Here is a 16,528-nt window from a genome sequence, read left to right on the forward strand (position 1 = left end):
CCCTTGTTTTAAACAGATTTATTAGTCATTCCTACTAAAAATACAACTGTAAACTGAAAACAGACAAACAGAAAATGTTGTGTAGGTTTTATCAAACTATACGTACAATGAACAAAATATTGTTTAAACGTATGTGTGTAGGTAAAAAATAACAATGAAACCAGATGTAGAGAGTCTGTGTTTATGCATGTGTGTGAGTTTATGGTAAGTTTGTTGTGAGTGTATTATAACTTTTGAATGAATTCTATTTGCAACACTGTAATTTTTAGGGGGATAGTCTATGAGAAAATATGTATTTAAATATAGAAAATACATATAGAAACAAATATTGATTTTGATAATAGGTTCTTTGTCTATAATAGTTTTCAGTAATTCATTTCAGGTCTGAGTACTCAACATTAAAATTGATTAATTGATTAAACTATTATTATTATTATTATTATTATTATTATTATCATCATTATTATTAGAAGTGTTTTTATCGTTCTCCTAAAAACATTGAATAAGTACTGAGCATTTAGGTTAGACTACATTTGTAGTCTCTCCTAGCTGCGAAAAACTACATTTCCCATGAATCTCTAGTCTGCTTGCGTCATCCACCCGCGCCTGAACTTCTGTTTGGTTCGTGCTCGAGGAAACAACGTGGCTTTCGCTTCTGACAAGAAACGACCGAAGTTACTGAATGTAGATACAATACATTCACGGTAGATACATATTAGATCATAAATATTAATGATATTTAATAAAACGTCTGTGTGCGAACAGCGACACCGACGCAACAAACTGGTTGACAAGTGAACAGGAGACTGGTGAGTAACTGAATGAGAAGGGTGACACTGGGAGGGTTTCCTGATCCTCAGCACTTAGACACAGATGTGCGTTTTATTTGCAAATGTGTATGTTATATACGGATGTGTGTGTGTTATTTGTAGATGTGTGTATTACTTAGAGATGTGTGTGTTATTCGTAGATGTGTGTATTACTTAGAGATGTGTGTGTTATTCGTAGATGTGTGTGTTACTTAGAGATGTGTGTGTTATTCGTAGATGTGTGTATTACTTACAGATGTGTGTGTTATTTGTAAATGTGTATGTTGTATACGGATGTGTTTTTGTGTTATTTGTAGATGTGTGTATTACTTACAGATGTGTGTTACTTACAGAGGTGTGTTATATACTGATGTGTGTGTGTTATAATTACAGTCCTGGTGGAAACATGTTTAATGAGGAGGAAGACTGGAGCGATGATCAAGACGCTCAAACTCAGAGTAAAACTGTCTCTAAAGGCAAAGAGAAGGTGAACAACGGCACTCATGTCAAGGTAAAATAAAATCCACCATGTTCACCTGATCCAAGTGCAAGTATTGGTGTTATGACTGTGTAATACATCAGTAATATCTGTCATTTAAATGTGTTGTTTTTTGATCAATCAAATAACTATTATGTGTATGTTACGACTAATAAATCAATCACAACTTTGACAAAAGTAACAATTTCAAATGTTCTGCTCACAAACATGTCTAAAAACCCAAAGATACTCAGTTTGACGTATGATGGAAGGAAATAGCAAATCATCTCATTTGAGATGCAGTAATCACAGAATTTATCAACAATTAATAAAGAACAAATATTTTTACTGTATTACTCAGCCCAGTATTAACCTGCATGTTGTTTTAGTAAAAGACTAATTACAAAATCGATTATATTCCCCTGATTAGTCCAAGCTTGTTGGGAAGAAGAGTCTGCTGCGGACCCTGGAAACTCTGGGATCAATACCTAAGTGGAAGAACACGGACCACCAGCAGGACAGTGACAGCGAAGGTGCGGCAGAAGCATCTTCGTCCCCCACCAAGAGAAAGAAGAAGAGGAGGAAAAAGAGAAGACATGCAAAGACATCAGAGGAGCCGCAGGAGAACGGAGATTTGGATCCGAGCGTCGAGGAGGAAAAACCTGCGGCAAAAAAGAAAAGTAAATTCAACAAAGTTGGTGAGTAATGAGCTGATGAAAGGCTTGTTGTATTTTCATGCACAGAGAAGCGGAACGATATCAATGTGAAATTTAACTATGTTTTCTTTTGTCCTAAAGTGGCCAAGAAGATAAAAACCACGTCAGCAGGCGAGACAAAGGATAAAGAAATGACCAAATCTGCAAAGACAAACATAGACAACCCAGACGACACTGAGAAGCTGAGTAGACAACAATGGAGAAACAAAATGAAGAACAAGAAGAAGTGTAAAAATAAATTCCGCGAGAAGGAGGAGGAGAATGAAACAGAATCTGCAGATAAACACAAGCAGAAGGAAGAAGTAAAAACGGATTCATCTATCAGCAAAAACAGTAAAACATCCACTGTGGGTCCAAAAAAGAAAAGTGAGACAGAACGTAAACCACAGAAAAGGAAACAGCCTGACGAGGACACTGGTGTATCCTGTGCACCAGAAATACTGAAAGGGGGAAAGCAGCAGACTGAAAAACAGACCAAAACAAAGGGTGGTTATGAACACGCTAAGATCACAGATGATCTGCAGCCGTCACCTAATAAAAGACTGAAACCTGAGCTGAGCAAAGAACAGATTCTGAAACGAGCGAAGCTGCGGAAAATGCTCCAGATCAAAGAACCAGTCCAACCAGACCAACCAGAGAGTCCCGCAGAGCCGAAAGACGAGCCGGCGGCACCAGAGGAGGAGGTGAAGCTGGACCGCTCGGCCTCCCTGAGGCTGCGCATGGAGCAGCGCTTGGAGTCGGCTCGATTCCGCTACATTAACGAAGTGTTGTACAGCACGTCCAGCGGCGACGCCAAGCGCATGTTCAAGCAGGATCCTCAAGCCTTCTGGATCTACCACAGAGGATACACCACACAGGTCAAGAGGTGGCCCGCCAACCCGGTGGACGCCATCATCTCCTGGATTCAGCTAAAGTGAGATATCTCAATTATTAATAATCAATAAATGGGATTTTGTTAGATTCCTGAGGGAATGCATGAATTCAACAATAGGAAATATAACAACAAAGTAAAAGCTCAGAAATCCACTTTCTAGCTTTTCAGAGCTTTCAAATACATGCTCATGTTCTTCTTCAGCAACTTTAACTAGCTCAGTTTTCCACACATGAACTAAGAGGAAAACTAAACACCTTAATCAAAGTCTAATATTTAGTTCACAAGACACTTGATGCAGCTCCGTGCTCCATGAAGAAGAAGAAAGTAAGATGCTGTTGTACGAAGGCACAAAGCTTAACTTCTTTGAGTGTCTGAAGTAACTAGTTAGTTTCTTAACACAGCTGGGGCTCAGGAGGTAGAGCGGGTTCACCTCTCACCAGAATGTCGGTGGTTTGATTCCTGGCTTGGGATTAGTACGGTAGAGTAGTTAGAGTGGTCTGTAAGACTAGAAATGTGCCATATAAACAAATTCAACTTTGAACATTTATCTTGGAAATTGTAAAACACACGTCTGGGTTACACTTCCAAAATTGTTAAAGGAATAAGATATTCTTCACCTCTCTGTTTAAGGCAGGTCATTGTCCTGTGTGCATCTTATCTGCTGTAAACACTAAAGACTCTACTACGTCATTACTCTGCTGAAGATGTGACACTGAGGACTGGAGTCGTGCAGGAGATGATGCAGCCCTGTGGGTGTTTTAACTGACGCTCCAGTAAACTGCTGTGAGAATATGTCCTTGTTAGCCTCGAGATGAAATAATGTGGCAAACTCGCTGGCTATTTGTGGTTGTGAGAACTTTGCATGAGCGTCGGTTCTGTTTAGATTTTAACCCCAGAATGTGAATTATAGTTTTATATCTTGTGATTTCAAACACGTACCATTTGTTTCAGACCGCCCGCTATGGTGGTTGCAGACTTCGGATGCGGTGACTGTAAAATAGCTCGCAGCGTGCAGAACAAGGTGCACAGCTTCGACCTGGCAGCTGCCTGTGAGCTGGTCACAGTCTGTGACATGGCCAACGTGAGTGTGATTTTTTGCTAAAGAATGTACATTTCCTGTGTGATTGTTATAGAATGAAACATATTATGTGTGTCTGTGCAGGTGCCTCTTCGTGACTTCTCTGTGGACATCGCAGTGTTCTGTCTCTCCCTCATGGGGACCAACCTGGCGGATTTTCTATCAGAGGCCAATCGAGTCCTAAAGATGGGGTAAGAGATCTGATATTGATTTCAAAATGTGCATTTTTAGTTTTGTACATTCACTATATGTCTAACTGTTGTACACAATTATTGCAGGGGTGTGCTTAAAATAGCAGAAGTGGCCAGCAGGTTCGACAACGTGCGGAGCTTCCTCACCGCTCTGGCTAATATGGGATTCAGGATGGTTTCCAAGGTGAGACAAACAAGATGAAGACTGTTTACAGGGACAGAGAAAGATTCTACATTGTTAAATATTAGACAAGTTAGCTCATGCGTTATCACAGCTCTAAAAGCGATTGTCTGGCATGCAAACATCTACATTGGATATGTTTGTCTCTTATCTTAATTTAACATACAACCATATTTACTGTGAGTACAAGTATCATCATTTGCTTTTCCCTTTAAAATGTGTCCGCTCAAAGCTGGAGACAGTAAATGGCAGCGAGCCTCAGGTAGAACAGACTGTTCAGTGGACTGGTTTATAGTTTACGACATAGTTACTCAGTTAAATGTATTTAAGGTTGATGAACATCATGCAAACAGCTCAACCTGAACAAGACTTGAACTTGAAATGGTTTTCATTCGCCTGGTTTTAGGTCACCTTCAGTTTTTACTGAAATATACAGACTATAATGTCTGGGTGTGCTTCCAATTTAAAGCATGGAACAAGAAAATAAGAAAGTTTTAAATAAAAAAAGGAATCACGGAATCTTTAATCCATACTTTGATCTACATCTTTGACTCATTCAGCAGCTAAACAGGCTGATGATGTTCTTTCTAAGATGAAAATGAATTGATCGTTAGGGCATAAGTCTGGAAACTGTGCAGCTCTGACCTGAATAAGTAGTTTACCTTGTACAGAACTGGAAATGTGGGGGTGGTGTAAAGGACTGACCGGTAGTAAATAGATGCCTGATCACAAGAATCATTTGTGTTTTGTCTCTTTTTTTCTCTTTAGGATACGGAGAACACTCATTTTTACTCCTTTGAATGTGTGAAGTCAGGAAATGCTCCAGAAAATGTGAAGAAGTTTGGACTTCAGCTGAATCCTTGTCTGTACAAGAAAAGATGAGGAAGTTAGAGAACGTCATAGAAATTAAATTGTTTCCTTTCATTTTCCCACATGTCGTTTCTGTTTGTCATTTTTTTTAAAGCAGCACAAAATGATATACTTTCATTTAAATGTGTCATATTCTAATTGATACTCGTTTGTTCACAGATTCTAACCTACTGTTGTAGGTGTATGTTTATTATATGTACATGATTCGTTTCACCTGCAGTTTCCTTTCTGAGCAGAAACGGCTCAGGTTGAATTCTCTGATTGGAGATTTGAAATAAATAGTTAAGTCAGAAGTGAAACCAACATAAACATCTACATGACACACAGTGTGTACCCTGATAATTTAGGTAATTAGATAATTTAATACAAAGGCAAGTCATGTGAATGCTAAAATTGTCTTTAACATGCGATTGTAATGATGCAAAATACAACCTTTTTAACAATGAATCTCTGGTGTGTGCGTGTTGAACAACTTTAGGTTACTCTTCTTTATTTTCTTTGATCTGCTTATTTATTCCACACATGTAAACAGACAACAAACAGGAGGACGCCTACATATTCCTGATAAAAATACATCTGACATCCCCTTTGTTAATGACTACCATCTTTTAGCAAACCTGTCTGGTCTCAGCTGTAATCTTTGATTTACTGTGCAATATGTTGGGGCGGGGGCTGCAGTCTCTTTGCTATAAAGAGCAGAATTCTCCGGATTTACACCCAATATGCTAAAATGCCAGTTCTAAAGTGAAGTTAATATCCAAACCCTTCTAATCTCACGTTAGGTTAAAAGAATATAGGTGAAGTCACCCACCCACAGCCCCTCCAGTGTGTATGCTCATTTTTAAGCAGTAATAACAAGGAGGGATTAATGTGACACTACAGCATTGATATTATTTTAATAAACTTTGAAGGCAGAGAAATAACAGAACATCTGAGAGAATTCCAAAATGAAATTTGTGCTGTGGCTAAAAACTGATTCACTCAGCTGTGTGCATATTCAACTGCCACTAGAGGGCGTAACGGCACTGTGGCCTTATGTGGGGGGGCTGTGGGTCCAGTCTGCTGTCATCCGGCATCAGAATTTTATTTATAGAATTACTCTGGTGACAGCAGATGTCCTCACTGAATCAGTCGACCAAAGATTACACAAGGGCAGATGGTGAGTAAGAAGGGTGTCGGCCGTCTGGACGTGTTTGTTATGGTGCAGTCACATGGTTACAAACACAAACAATATATTTATACATGATTTTATTGTCAAATACCTGAGAAAACAACGTGCATAGAAAACGAGAACAAAATTCAAGTATAACATGAAAAAGTGCAAAAAGTAATGCTTTTAAAAATCAATGGCAACTTAAGAACTTTAAAAAGAACAAAAACTGTGGATTCACTTAAGTTCAGTCACATATAAAACACATTGAACTCATAAACAGTGCTGCAGTGCGGTGAAGCCTTCATATCATGTAAAGCTGAACGCTGTATTAAAAAACAAACCACCTTCACTCTCCTCCTCACACCGCACTCCTCACATCAATGATGATGGAGTACTTGAGCAGCTGAGTATATTCCTTGCTGTTCTTTTCTACCATCGCTGGCTTCTTCACTGCAGGAGAGCCGAGCTCCTGCCCCTGAATTTAAGAGAAGGAGGTAAGACCAAGAGGAGCAGAGGTTATTTTAGGTTCCTGATTTGAATAAAGGGGCAAAATCAGAGATGACAAGGTGAAATTAAAGTGAAAATTTGTAAATTTAAATTATAACAAGATGTAATTGTACCTTATTTGGATTTCTCCTATTTCTTGTGCTGCAAAACAAAACAAAAAAAGCTTGTATTAGTCGTCTGAAAAGACCTGTTTGGATTTATTGTTTTTTTTATGAGGAAGTTGGACATCACCACTAGATGACACTGTGGCTCAATCGGACACAGTTCAAGTAGACATGTTGCAGGTGCTAATACATTATGTGACAGGAATATTGATGCAGAGGAGAGGGGACTCGAGTCCTCATCATTGATCTCTGATGTCAGAAGCAGCAGCTCGCTTTGTACGTTATGACCCTATCGACATCGATTCAATGAAGACCTGCTGTTTTCAAAAATGTGTCCCCGCTAGTGGACGGGAGGGGGGAGTCGGGGTCCACATCGGTCCCAAAATAGCGTCTCTCCCGGGGAGTCATGTTTTCATGTGTATTCTTGTTGTACGCTGCGCGACTGACCTTCCCGAATTAGCCTGACAGGACAGGACCCTCCCACTGGAGCAAGGCATAATGGGACAGAGGGTCCGTCAACCAATGGCACCTTGACCAAATGTTCTGACCACAGAGGCAGGCCTATTGAAGTAGCCTCTGAACCACCAGCTTCATTCACAGGCCTGATCTGATCCTCACAAACATTCCTGGGAATAGTTCCGATTTTGGCGTCGAACGTGGAAATGTGGAAAAGTCTGCAGGCAGACGCCATAAAGCAGCTCGAGCATCGTGACAGATTTCCCACATCAGTTGTAAAAGACGTGTGACTCACGGATATTTTCCAGCACCATTGAGATTAAGAGATGGTTTTGTGGCTTTTCTTTTTCATTGACGATCGGCAGCTCGAGTTTCATTATACTAATGTGGACTTCTTGAACCCTTCAACTTTGCTTTGGCAAAGGGGCTTCGATGATAACGGGCCAACCAACAGCAGTCAAGTGCAGAAGTAACACTGCTAAAAGCCAGACAGCAAACTGGAGATATAAATCTGTTGTTCACTCAGACTGAAGGAACATTTTCTACCTGTCTACGATGAGGGCTGCGGCGGCACCTGTCTGCTACAGCCACATCGCTTCCTGTTTATGAATAACTGCACGACACTGGGGTTTTGGTTAGTTGGGTTAACGATCCACACATCCTGTTTGTCTCGTATACGACTCTGGCAGCGTTGCCCTCATTTGCCCAGCAACACATTACCTGCCGAGCGGCGACCTGTCATCTGCGGGGGGGCAATTAACTCACCAGCACACCCAGAGAGTGACGGTGAGGATGATGATGAGGGCCAAGGCCGCAGAAACGCAGGTCATGGCGGCCAGCGCTGCAACACACACACAGATACATCACACAAAATCCACACATCACACAGATCAAACAGATTATGTTGGTATGATCATGTCTCGAGGAAATCAGTCAGACGGCAGAAACGCAACATGGCACTTACCAAACTGCTTGTACTTGCTCGTGACCTCCACTTGAATCTTGACTGTGGCCATGTGGTGATAGAAGGACGCACAGCAGGTGTACAGGCCTTCGTCCCGCTCCGTGAGCTCTGCCGGGAAGAGCAAAGCCAGCCCCTCCATGTAGACCAGCGAGCCGTCACTCCTGAAACACAAGTAACTTCTAAATCAATTTGCCCTCGGAGGAAAAGTTTGACATTTGTTGGAAATATGCTTATTTGCTTTATTGCCATTACGGACAGGTGCAAAGAAGATTGATACCAAGCTCTTGTCTGGAAGTTTACTGCACCCGGCCAAGAACTAGTCCTGCACATAAATCCCCATAAAGTATTTTTTTACACTTTTGCTTCTTTTTTTTTTTATACAGAAAAAACAAGCTTGATATAACTTGTTCATTTGTGAGCATTTTTAAAGCTTCTTTTAAAGGTGAATGTTGTTATCTTTGGACAGAGCTAGTTGGTTTCTCCTGTTTCCAGTATAAGCTACGCCAACCATCTCCTGGCTGTAGATCTTCTTATCTACAGTCACACTCATCAATAAAGCAAATTAACATATTTAGCAAAATGTCAAACTACTAACTGCAATTCACGTCAAAGCGCTACAGCATTAGTGTTGTGCAAACAATCCAGTTTAGCTGATCATTCTTAACTCTATCAGTATCAGATCCTTTAATATATGGGAACATTAAATTTAGTGCAGTTCATTGTGTGTACAGGTGCTTCCCCATGATGACCATAATAATACACCACCTCTTGCAGCTGAGGTCATACTGTGGCACGTTGCCTTCCACTCGGAGCAGTATTTTCTGGTTGTGATCATTTTCCTGGAGAGCTAGTCTGTGGATGACGGGTTCACCACCGTAGCGGCTCAGCAGAGGAGTTGTGCGGTTCAGGACTCTCACGGCGGAAATATCTGCAGGAAAGTCAGTTCAACCTCGTTTCTTTGATGCATTTATGTGAATTTCTACATTTGGATTGAGTTAAGTGTACTTTTGAACTCACAGTATCTGGGAATGTGAACAGTCCTCTTTTCTGTGATCCCGTGTTTAAACTGGTACACACAGGTCAGGTCCTGCCCCTCATGAAGGGCCAGAGGAAACTGATAAGTCAGCCTGGCTCTCAGGGAGCGTCCCTCATACTCTGAGTGCAGGGATGTTTGACCTTTGGCATTTTCAGGAAGAACCCAGGTGAGGTTTGTCCCGTCAGCCTCTCCTCTGCAGGCACACACCCCCAGCCAGAGGTGCGAGTCCCGCTGTCTGACCACAGACACACTCAGCAGAGGGGCTCCTGAAAGACAATAAAGGGTGACAGGAAGGAAATGAGCAGCTGTGCAAGGGTGTGTGTGTCACAGAAAGAAACATTTCAAAGAAACAAGTAACGTACTCTGCACAGGAACGTGTACTGTTCTTCTCTCTGATGCCTCCAAGCTCGGATGCTCCACCGTGCAGGTCAAATTCAGACCAGCATACAAAGACGACAAGAAGTGAACGGAGCTACGGGCTGAAACCGAACCATCAGCCTGGACGTCAGGCTCTGACAGGTTACCCATGATGCTCTCGTCACTGTTACCAACATGCCAGGTTATAGCTGCTGCAGAGGCAACACTGTCTGCAGAGCAGTCGACCTTCGTGAACTGTTCACCATCTTTCCACTCGGTGCTGGAGTTGATGGTGATGTTAGTTCGAGCTGTGAGGAAAAGAGAAGTGCAACTAGAGGATGTGAGGTGTTTCGTTGGAGAAGTAGCTAAAATCTACAATGTTTGCATGGCCAAATGTGTCCACTACTGATCCATCGCTTGATTTGTTGAACCTACCACAAAGAGGCAGCGTTATGCTTCTGGTCTCTGGCTCCTCAAATGCCGGGTGATTTATCACACACTCTGCAGTGAGCTCTGAGGGCGAGCAGGCAGGGAGGAGAAAAACTCCCCTGACAGAGTGGCTTCCATTATGAGAAGTGAAATTGGACCAAGAGGCTCCAGACACACCCTTTGGTAGAAGCCAGGATACGTTGGCTGCAGGAACAGCATCAGCTGCTGAGCACTCAATCACCCGGTGTCCACCTTTAGTCTGCAAATCAACTCGTATGGTGGGAGGAACTGAGGAGAAGCGTGGAGAGGAGGTTCCACATTAACATCACATACGATGCTGGGAATTCACCATGAGAGAAGCACTCACAGATTCACCTACCAGGCTGAGTAACATGAGGATGAACTGTGATGTTGATCTGCAGCGTTGCTTTAAGATGATGGTAGGAGACGACACACTCGTACAGGCCGGAAAGCTGAAACTCCACAGAACCCTGAACTGTGAGGCTACTGCCAACCAGCTCCAACCCTGTGGGCAAGGGCCCATCATCTCTGAAGAGACACACAAGCAAATGCACAAAGAGAGATTCCAGCTTCAGTTTGAAATGATTCAGCAATATCAAAATGATCAAAAGTGTAAATTGAATAAACAATAATTTAGATCAGGAAATGTGTTTAAATCTGGTTCCTGCTGTCTAGCACTTGTGGTTAGACGCCACCAAATGTGTTACCACATCCTCCAGAAGATATGGAACTTGTTGCAGTCTTTACGTACAAATAGTACGTCTTTGAAACCACTCGTCTTTGAAAAGGAAATTGTTTTTCCCCCATGTTGTTTTTAATATTGTTTGAGAAAAACTAAAACTCCATTTTATCTGATTTAGACTACAAATGGTGCTTGACAGCTGCTATTCTGTCGAGTTTTCTGATGACACGAGCACTTGCCCGTCTGTTCCTTGAAATATAAAAATCTAAAGTAAAAATTTAGAAAAATGGGAACAAATGCAAAAATGGAAAGACAATTTAAATACCTAAAATTAAACAAAAATAAAAAAGTTTCAATGAAAAAATGTATTAGTAAAAGTTAAGATAACCCTCAGGAAATCATGGGATTATTTTCCATATCTAAAGCACCTTTGAGTCTCCCACTTACTTTTTGCAGGTGATATTGTAACGTCGCAGATTCCCAACGACCTCTAGGCCGATGACAACTCCACGCTCTCCTTCCTGCAGCTCTAAACTTTCAGTGCGTTTGAAGTCGTCACTGAAGTCGTTGTTTCTCGTCTCCGAGTTCAACAACCGAACTCCAGTCAAATCTGTGGATCAAACAGAATATCTGTGGTGAACCTTTACCTCACGAGCATCAGCAGAGTTTTTCCAGACACTGGCGGTACTCACAAAAAGTCGGCAGAGTTACGGCTCGTGACTGGACCTGTGTAAACTTGGGGTGGTCAAACACACAGGTGACGTTGTGGCCCTCGTACGCTGCTGCAGGGAGGAAGACGGAGCTTCTCTGCATGTCTGAGTCTGTGCCGTTTTCTCTTTCCAGCTCCTCATCGCTGCTCAAAGCCAAGGAGATGTCAGTGTCGGGTCTCCCTCCAGAGGAAATGCACGAGACCACCCAGAACTCATTTCCTCCTCTCTGTACCATCTCTGCTTTAATGGTCACATTTGGCCTCGCTGCAGAGCAGGAAGAAAAGCAAGAAGAGTTTTTCTTTCACAGGCTCTAATGTTTTTTCCAGAGAATTAAAAAAGTCAGATATCAAGTGAAAGGCTCAAGGTGTTTTTGTTTAATAGGAAGCTCGGGCCGGATGAGCTGGATGTTAGCTAAACACAGACCATAAGGGGCTTCTGCTTGGGTTGGGGAGACTCAGACTTATCACCTGTCCCATCTGTTGGCCGGGCTGCAGCTGAGAGCAGATGTCTGGCCCAGCTGCTGTCCAACCAAAGCTGAGACAACCACATGCTTTAATACAGGGACTCAGCAGAGATCACAATCTATTATCAAATACATAAAAGCTGCAGTGTCATGCTATAGCCAGCCTCCCCTAATGAGTAAGAGGAGTGAGCTAACAGCTCTTAATAGCTCGGCTGTCGGGGAAGGATTTGTACGATTTAAACACTTTGGCTTTGAATTTTCCATCTGTTAACACCTAAAGTTATGTGTGGATTTTTACCACAGCAGTTAGAGAATTACCTAAGCTGCAGTTATTCAGTGGACTCTGAATGCATCATGGACAAATGAGCCTGGTTTATGCTAATGAGATTGTAATCTTAAACCTGCTGTATGAACATCCATGGAGGGATTTTACTTTACGATTTGCACTGCCCGAAGTGAAGCTGGATGCAAAGGCCTTTCAAAAACATATTGCACTCATGGACATAAACAGTAAAAGAGATTTTTTTTTAAACAAATGAAATAGTAAATTAACTAATTTAGGACAATTGAAACAACTCAACAGCTTGACTTGTACTGTGTTGCTTCCGGTAGGGGGCTTTCAAAATGTAATCTCTCTTAGCATGGTGGTGTACCAAGAGCATGCAAAGATAGAAGCCTCAATAAAAATGGTCACCGAGCTTTTATGTCTACAACTTGCAGGTTACTGTTGCACCAGCTGTTTTTTGGCAGCCTATAGGTTTTTTGTCATGAGTTCAAGATGCAAGTGCAAAATCATTCATCTGGGGATGATCTGTGCAAAATTAAAGTAAATAATGTAAAAACAATGTGAATATACATACTACATGCTTGCTGTAAAGTTAATACAAAAAAATGTGTAAGTGGACAAATATTTGCCACAAGGAAGGTGCAAGCCTGGAATTAAGATGTGTTGATCCCATGCATCATTAATACTTTATGAGATGAAAGAACTTTCTTGTTAAAATGTGTAAAATTGGCACTTGTTTTAACCACTTAACAAGACTGTGTGAGAACCTGCCTTGTCAAAAGAATGAGTAGCAATGCAATCACCAAACAGCAAACTGCACTTTGGTATGAAATTATATGATTGATTAGTTACAAGGTTATTGCTGCATTATGGTTTTTCCATATGCTTAAAACCAGTGAAACGCATCCCCACATGAATGCATTACACTGCACATTGTGATTTATGGTCTGTCACTGTGTTTTTGTGGAGCAGTGGGAAGTGACGGTAAACGTGAAAAATCAGCAGGAGACAGTTATTGTGGAGTTTATGCTAAGTCATGATTACAAGACTCTGACTGCTGATGCGATACAACGCTGTTTATCACCTCCTTGCAACAAACACAACAAGAGAGATGCAAAGTGCTGCTGAGTACGTGCGTACTGTAGGTCTCCACCCTCACTGTGGTGAGTTTGGGGTTTGGGAGGGTCGGGTGTTGAACAACACAGGTCACGCTGTCCTCTTCCTGCAGGTGCGTGGGGAAGCGGAGGATGCTCTGCTGAGTGAACGTGCCGTTCGAGTGAGCTGTGTTGCTGACGCTCACAGTGAAGGGGTAATCTGAGGGAGCGCGGCCAGGAACCACCCAGCTGATCTGAGGTGAGGGCCTGCCACCGATGGCAGAGCATGACACAGACTGGAAGTGAGTGCCGTTTATGGTCTCAGCATTCACGAGGATCTGCACATCAGGCCGAGCTGTGAACGAATTGAGACGTAAACATGTCAGCCATGCACATGTGTCTGAAAATGAATTAAAATGAGACTGGTGTTGCCAGAGTTGTGACCCTATAGAGCCAGACATTGACATCATAACCTCATCTGAACAAATGAAAGACATTATTGGCTTGACTTACCTAGTACAGTGACAAAAGCTCTGTCAGTATAAGATGCCTCTTCGTCTTCAAACTCACAGATGTATTCGCCCTCTACGTCCACATTGGACACTTTCATCTGGACCGTGAGGTTCGTGACAGACTCCGGCTCCAAGAAGTCGCCGCGGTTAAACGGTTGACCATTTGAAAATCCTGCCAGACCCTTGGATTTAACTTTAGAGTTAATCTGACGAATCCACTTGGCGCTCAGGATCGCACTGTCGCCCAGGTATCTGCAGCTCAGGTACACGACTTCTCCCAGGACTGCCGTGACGTTCTGCTTGATCTCTATCGGCTCTTCGCTCTGATCTGAGACGCAGAACAGCACAACGAGAGGTCATAAATTCATCTGAGCCGTTTTGGAAATTGCAAACACAAGCAGATCAGTGATGTGTTCAGGGAGAACATGTGATTGTTCTGGTTCCTGAGAGGACAGACGGCCGGCTGATAAATGTCCATTGTTGTGCCTATGAAAGGGGTTTGTGCACATCCTATTGTGCTTCCCTGGTTAAGTGAAATGGTGATGGATGAGGCAGACTAACCGGGTCAGTGGTCATGAGGTTGTCATTTATTTTATCATGATTAGAACGTTCCAATAATCAATATACACTAGAGTAAGAGTTTGAAGAAATGCTAACAGTGCTTTGAGTGCGAAACGTTAATGACAGCATGTCAACAAGGTCACAATGACCATGCTAATGTGCTGATGTTTAAGAGGAAACGTTCACTATTATCACTATCTTAGTTTTGTGTGACATAAACTTATAAAATGCCATTCGTTTTAGGTGTTTGGTCAAAAAACCTACGAGGGATAATTATAAGGATAATGAAATTAGAAAATGTCTCAAACTGTCTCATTACGGTTCTGCCGCATCCTCCTCGAAGAAGGTGGCCCATGAACTGGGACACAGCTTATATAAATGCTGCCTTGTCCCCTCTGCAGTGCATAGATTACAGAACAGTCCAAAAGTTACGCCCTGATCCATATCCAGACTCCAGCAACCTCATCCCTTCGCACCGTTGAGAAATCAGCAACGATTAGAGAAGGCCTCAAAGAAAAGGACATTTAATAGAAGCTGGCAGGTTTTAGCACTTGCAGAAGGGACAGCGTGTAGACTCCAGTGAATACCAAGTACCCTTCACTCTGCTACCTCTGCTGACTTCATCAAAGTGCACTTGAGGACACACTTTGCTCTATCAGCTGCTTGAAGCCAAGACCTTCTATTCAGCTTTAGATGCACGATGAGTAAAATGGCGACAGCTTGCTGCAGCACTGCTTGGTGGATAACCAGTGAACACACAGCCAGCTGCTGCAGCCTAAAATAGGCTGCGTGCATCAAACACAGTTCAAGGCTGAAACACTGTTGGTTTTATTTTACATAACGGAAACAAGGTGGAGACACTCCAAAACCTTTAAAGGACACACATAGAGAGAGAGAGAGAAATAAATATGCTCTATCAGTTCAATTATGCCTAGTGGGTTCATACTTCATTTGCCCTTGCAGGTTATTGCCAAAATAAATGTCAGCCAAGCATGGAGAAGGCACACCTTAAGGATACAAGTAAAGTAATAACTGAGAGGAGAATAAAAAATCATGCATTCATGCACTGCATCATATTTCCTGAGCCCCAGGGTCTTCTTTCTCTCACCAAACACAGCACCAAGCACACACACAGCAACTCTTTCCTCTGCAGATCGGGGGAAGTGGTAAACAAATAAAAGAGTTTCGACTTTGCAAAAAAATGCTTTTTCACACATTTAAACTTTCATCTCCAGCTGGAACCTCACTGTGACTCTGCAGATGGACTCAACCCAAAACCAAACAGCAGGATCATCTAAATAAAGTTTATCTTGCTGTGGGTTGTCCTCTTACACAATGAAAAAAAAAACATTAACGACACTCATATATTAACTTTAAAAGGCTGTAAACGAACTAATGTGGTTGTAGGTGACACTGCAGATCAATAATAATAATAAACGGACAGCCAGAGTAACAAAACCAACATGCAATCAGTAATAAATTGCAGAAATAGTTAGTTTTTAAAAATGCATCTGGCATGTGGCTTTATTGCCTGTGTGCATTTATAATTGGACTAATCACTCAGGAAAACCATGGCTGCACTGTTTAGTGTAAATGCCACAGGTTAAATAAGACCTACAGGGCCAGTAAAGTAAGCTCATAAACAGCTGACGGTCACAGACGGACTGCAGCACTGCAGACTTACCCAGAATTTCCAAGCAGTGAGCAACATTCATGAAGAGACCCAAAATCAACAGCCCCGAGCATCCCATGATGGTGTCATCGAGTGAGATAGGCTGAGTGCATGTGAGACATAAAGGCATTTAAAGTGTGTGTACTGTGGTTTTAGGTTGTAGGTACACACCCTCTGCAGCTGACACTGATGTGCATGTGCCTTTGTGCGTGCATGTTCACTGCAACACACACACACAGGCACACGCACACTGGGTATGTGCACGTAAAACCACTTCTCCCTTTAGCTTTCTGAAACCATTATTGTCCCTCTGTGCATGGGGAG

At 42.2% G+C, this 16,528-nt stretch overlaps 2 protein-coding genes across 2 annotated transcripts; one reads left to right on the top strand and one right to left on the bottom strand.

Moving 5' to 3' along the window:
• The first annotated feature begins 611 nt into the window (after positions 1 to 611).
• On the top strand, positions 612 to 5,634 carry rrp8 (ribosomal RNA processing 8). The gene is made up of 8 exons (XM_034604454.1): positions 612 to 809; positions 1,203 to 1,320; positions 1,718 to 1,985; positions 2,085 to 2,916; positions 3,829 to 3,958; positions 4,040 to 4,146; positions 4,234 to 4,330; positions 5,096 to 5,634. The coding sequence occupies exons 2-8, from the start codon at positions 1,216 to 1,218 to the stop codon at positions 5,207 to 5,209; spliced, it is 1,653 nt and encodes a 550-aa protein (XP_034460345.1). The 5' UTR covers positions 612 to 809; positions 1,203 to 1,215; the 3' UTR covers positions 5,210 to 5,634.
• A 794-nt stretch (positions 5,635 to 6,428) lies between these two features.
• si:ch211-149e23.4 lies at positions 6,429 to 16,316 on the bottom strand. Its single transcript, XM_034604848.1, has 14 exons — positions 16,217 to 16,316; positions 13,973 to 14,299; positions 13,506 to 13,814; positions 11,599 to 11,880; positions 11,354 to 11,516; positions 10,583 to 10,752; positions 10,210 to 10,491; positions 9,780 to 10,082; positions 9,399 to 9,683; positions 9,147 to 9,309; positions 8,382 to 8,542; positions 8,183 to 8,258; positions 6,971 to 6,998; positions 6,429 to 6,825 (listed from the first exon to the last, which is right to left on the bottom strand). The coding sequence occupies exons 1-14, from the start codon at positions 16,281 to 16,283 to the stop codon at positions 6,709 to 6,711; spliced, it is 2,733 nt and encodes a 910-aa protein (XP_034460739.1). The 5' UTR covers positions 16,284 to 16,316; the 3' UTR covers positions 6,429 to 6,708.
• Positions 16,317 to 16,528: the final 212 nt, after the last annotated feature.

The sequence above is a fragment of the Hippoglossus hippoglossus genome, chromosome 13 (genome assembly GCF_009819705.1).
Source record: "Hippoglossus hippoglossus isolate fHipHip1 chromosome 13, fHipHip1.pri, whole genome shotgun sequence".
NCBI classification, from domain to species: domain Eukaryota; kingdom Metazoa; phylum Chordata; class Actinopteri; order Pleuronectiformes; family Pleuronectidae; genus Hippoglossus; species Hippoglossus hippoglossus.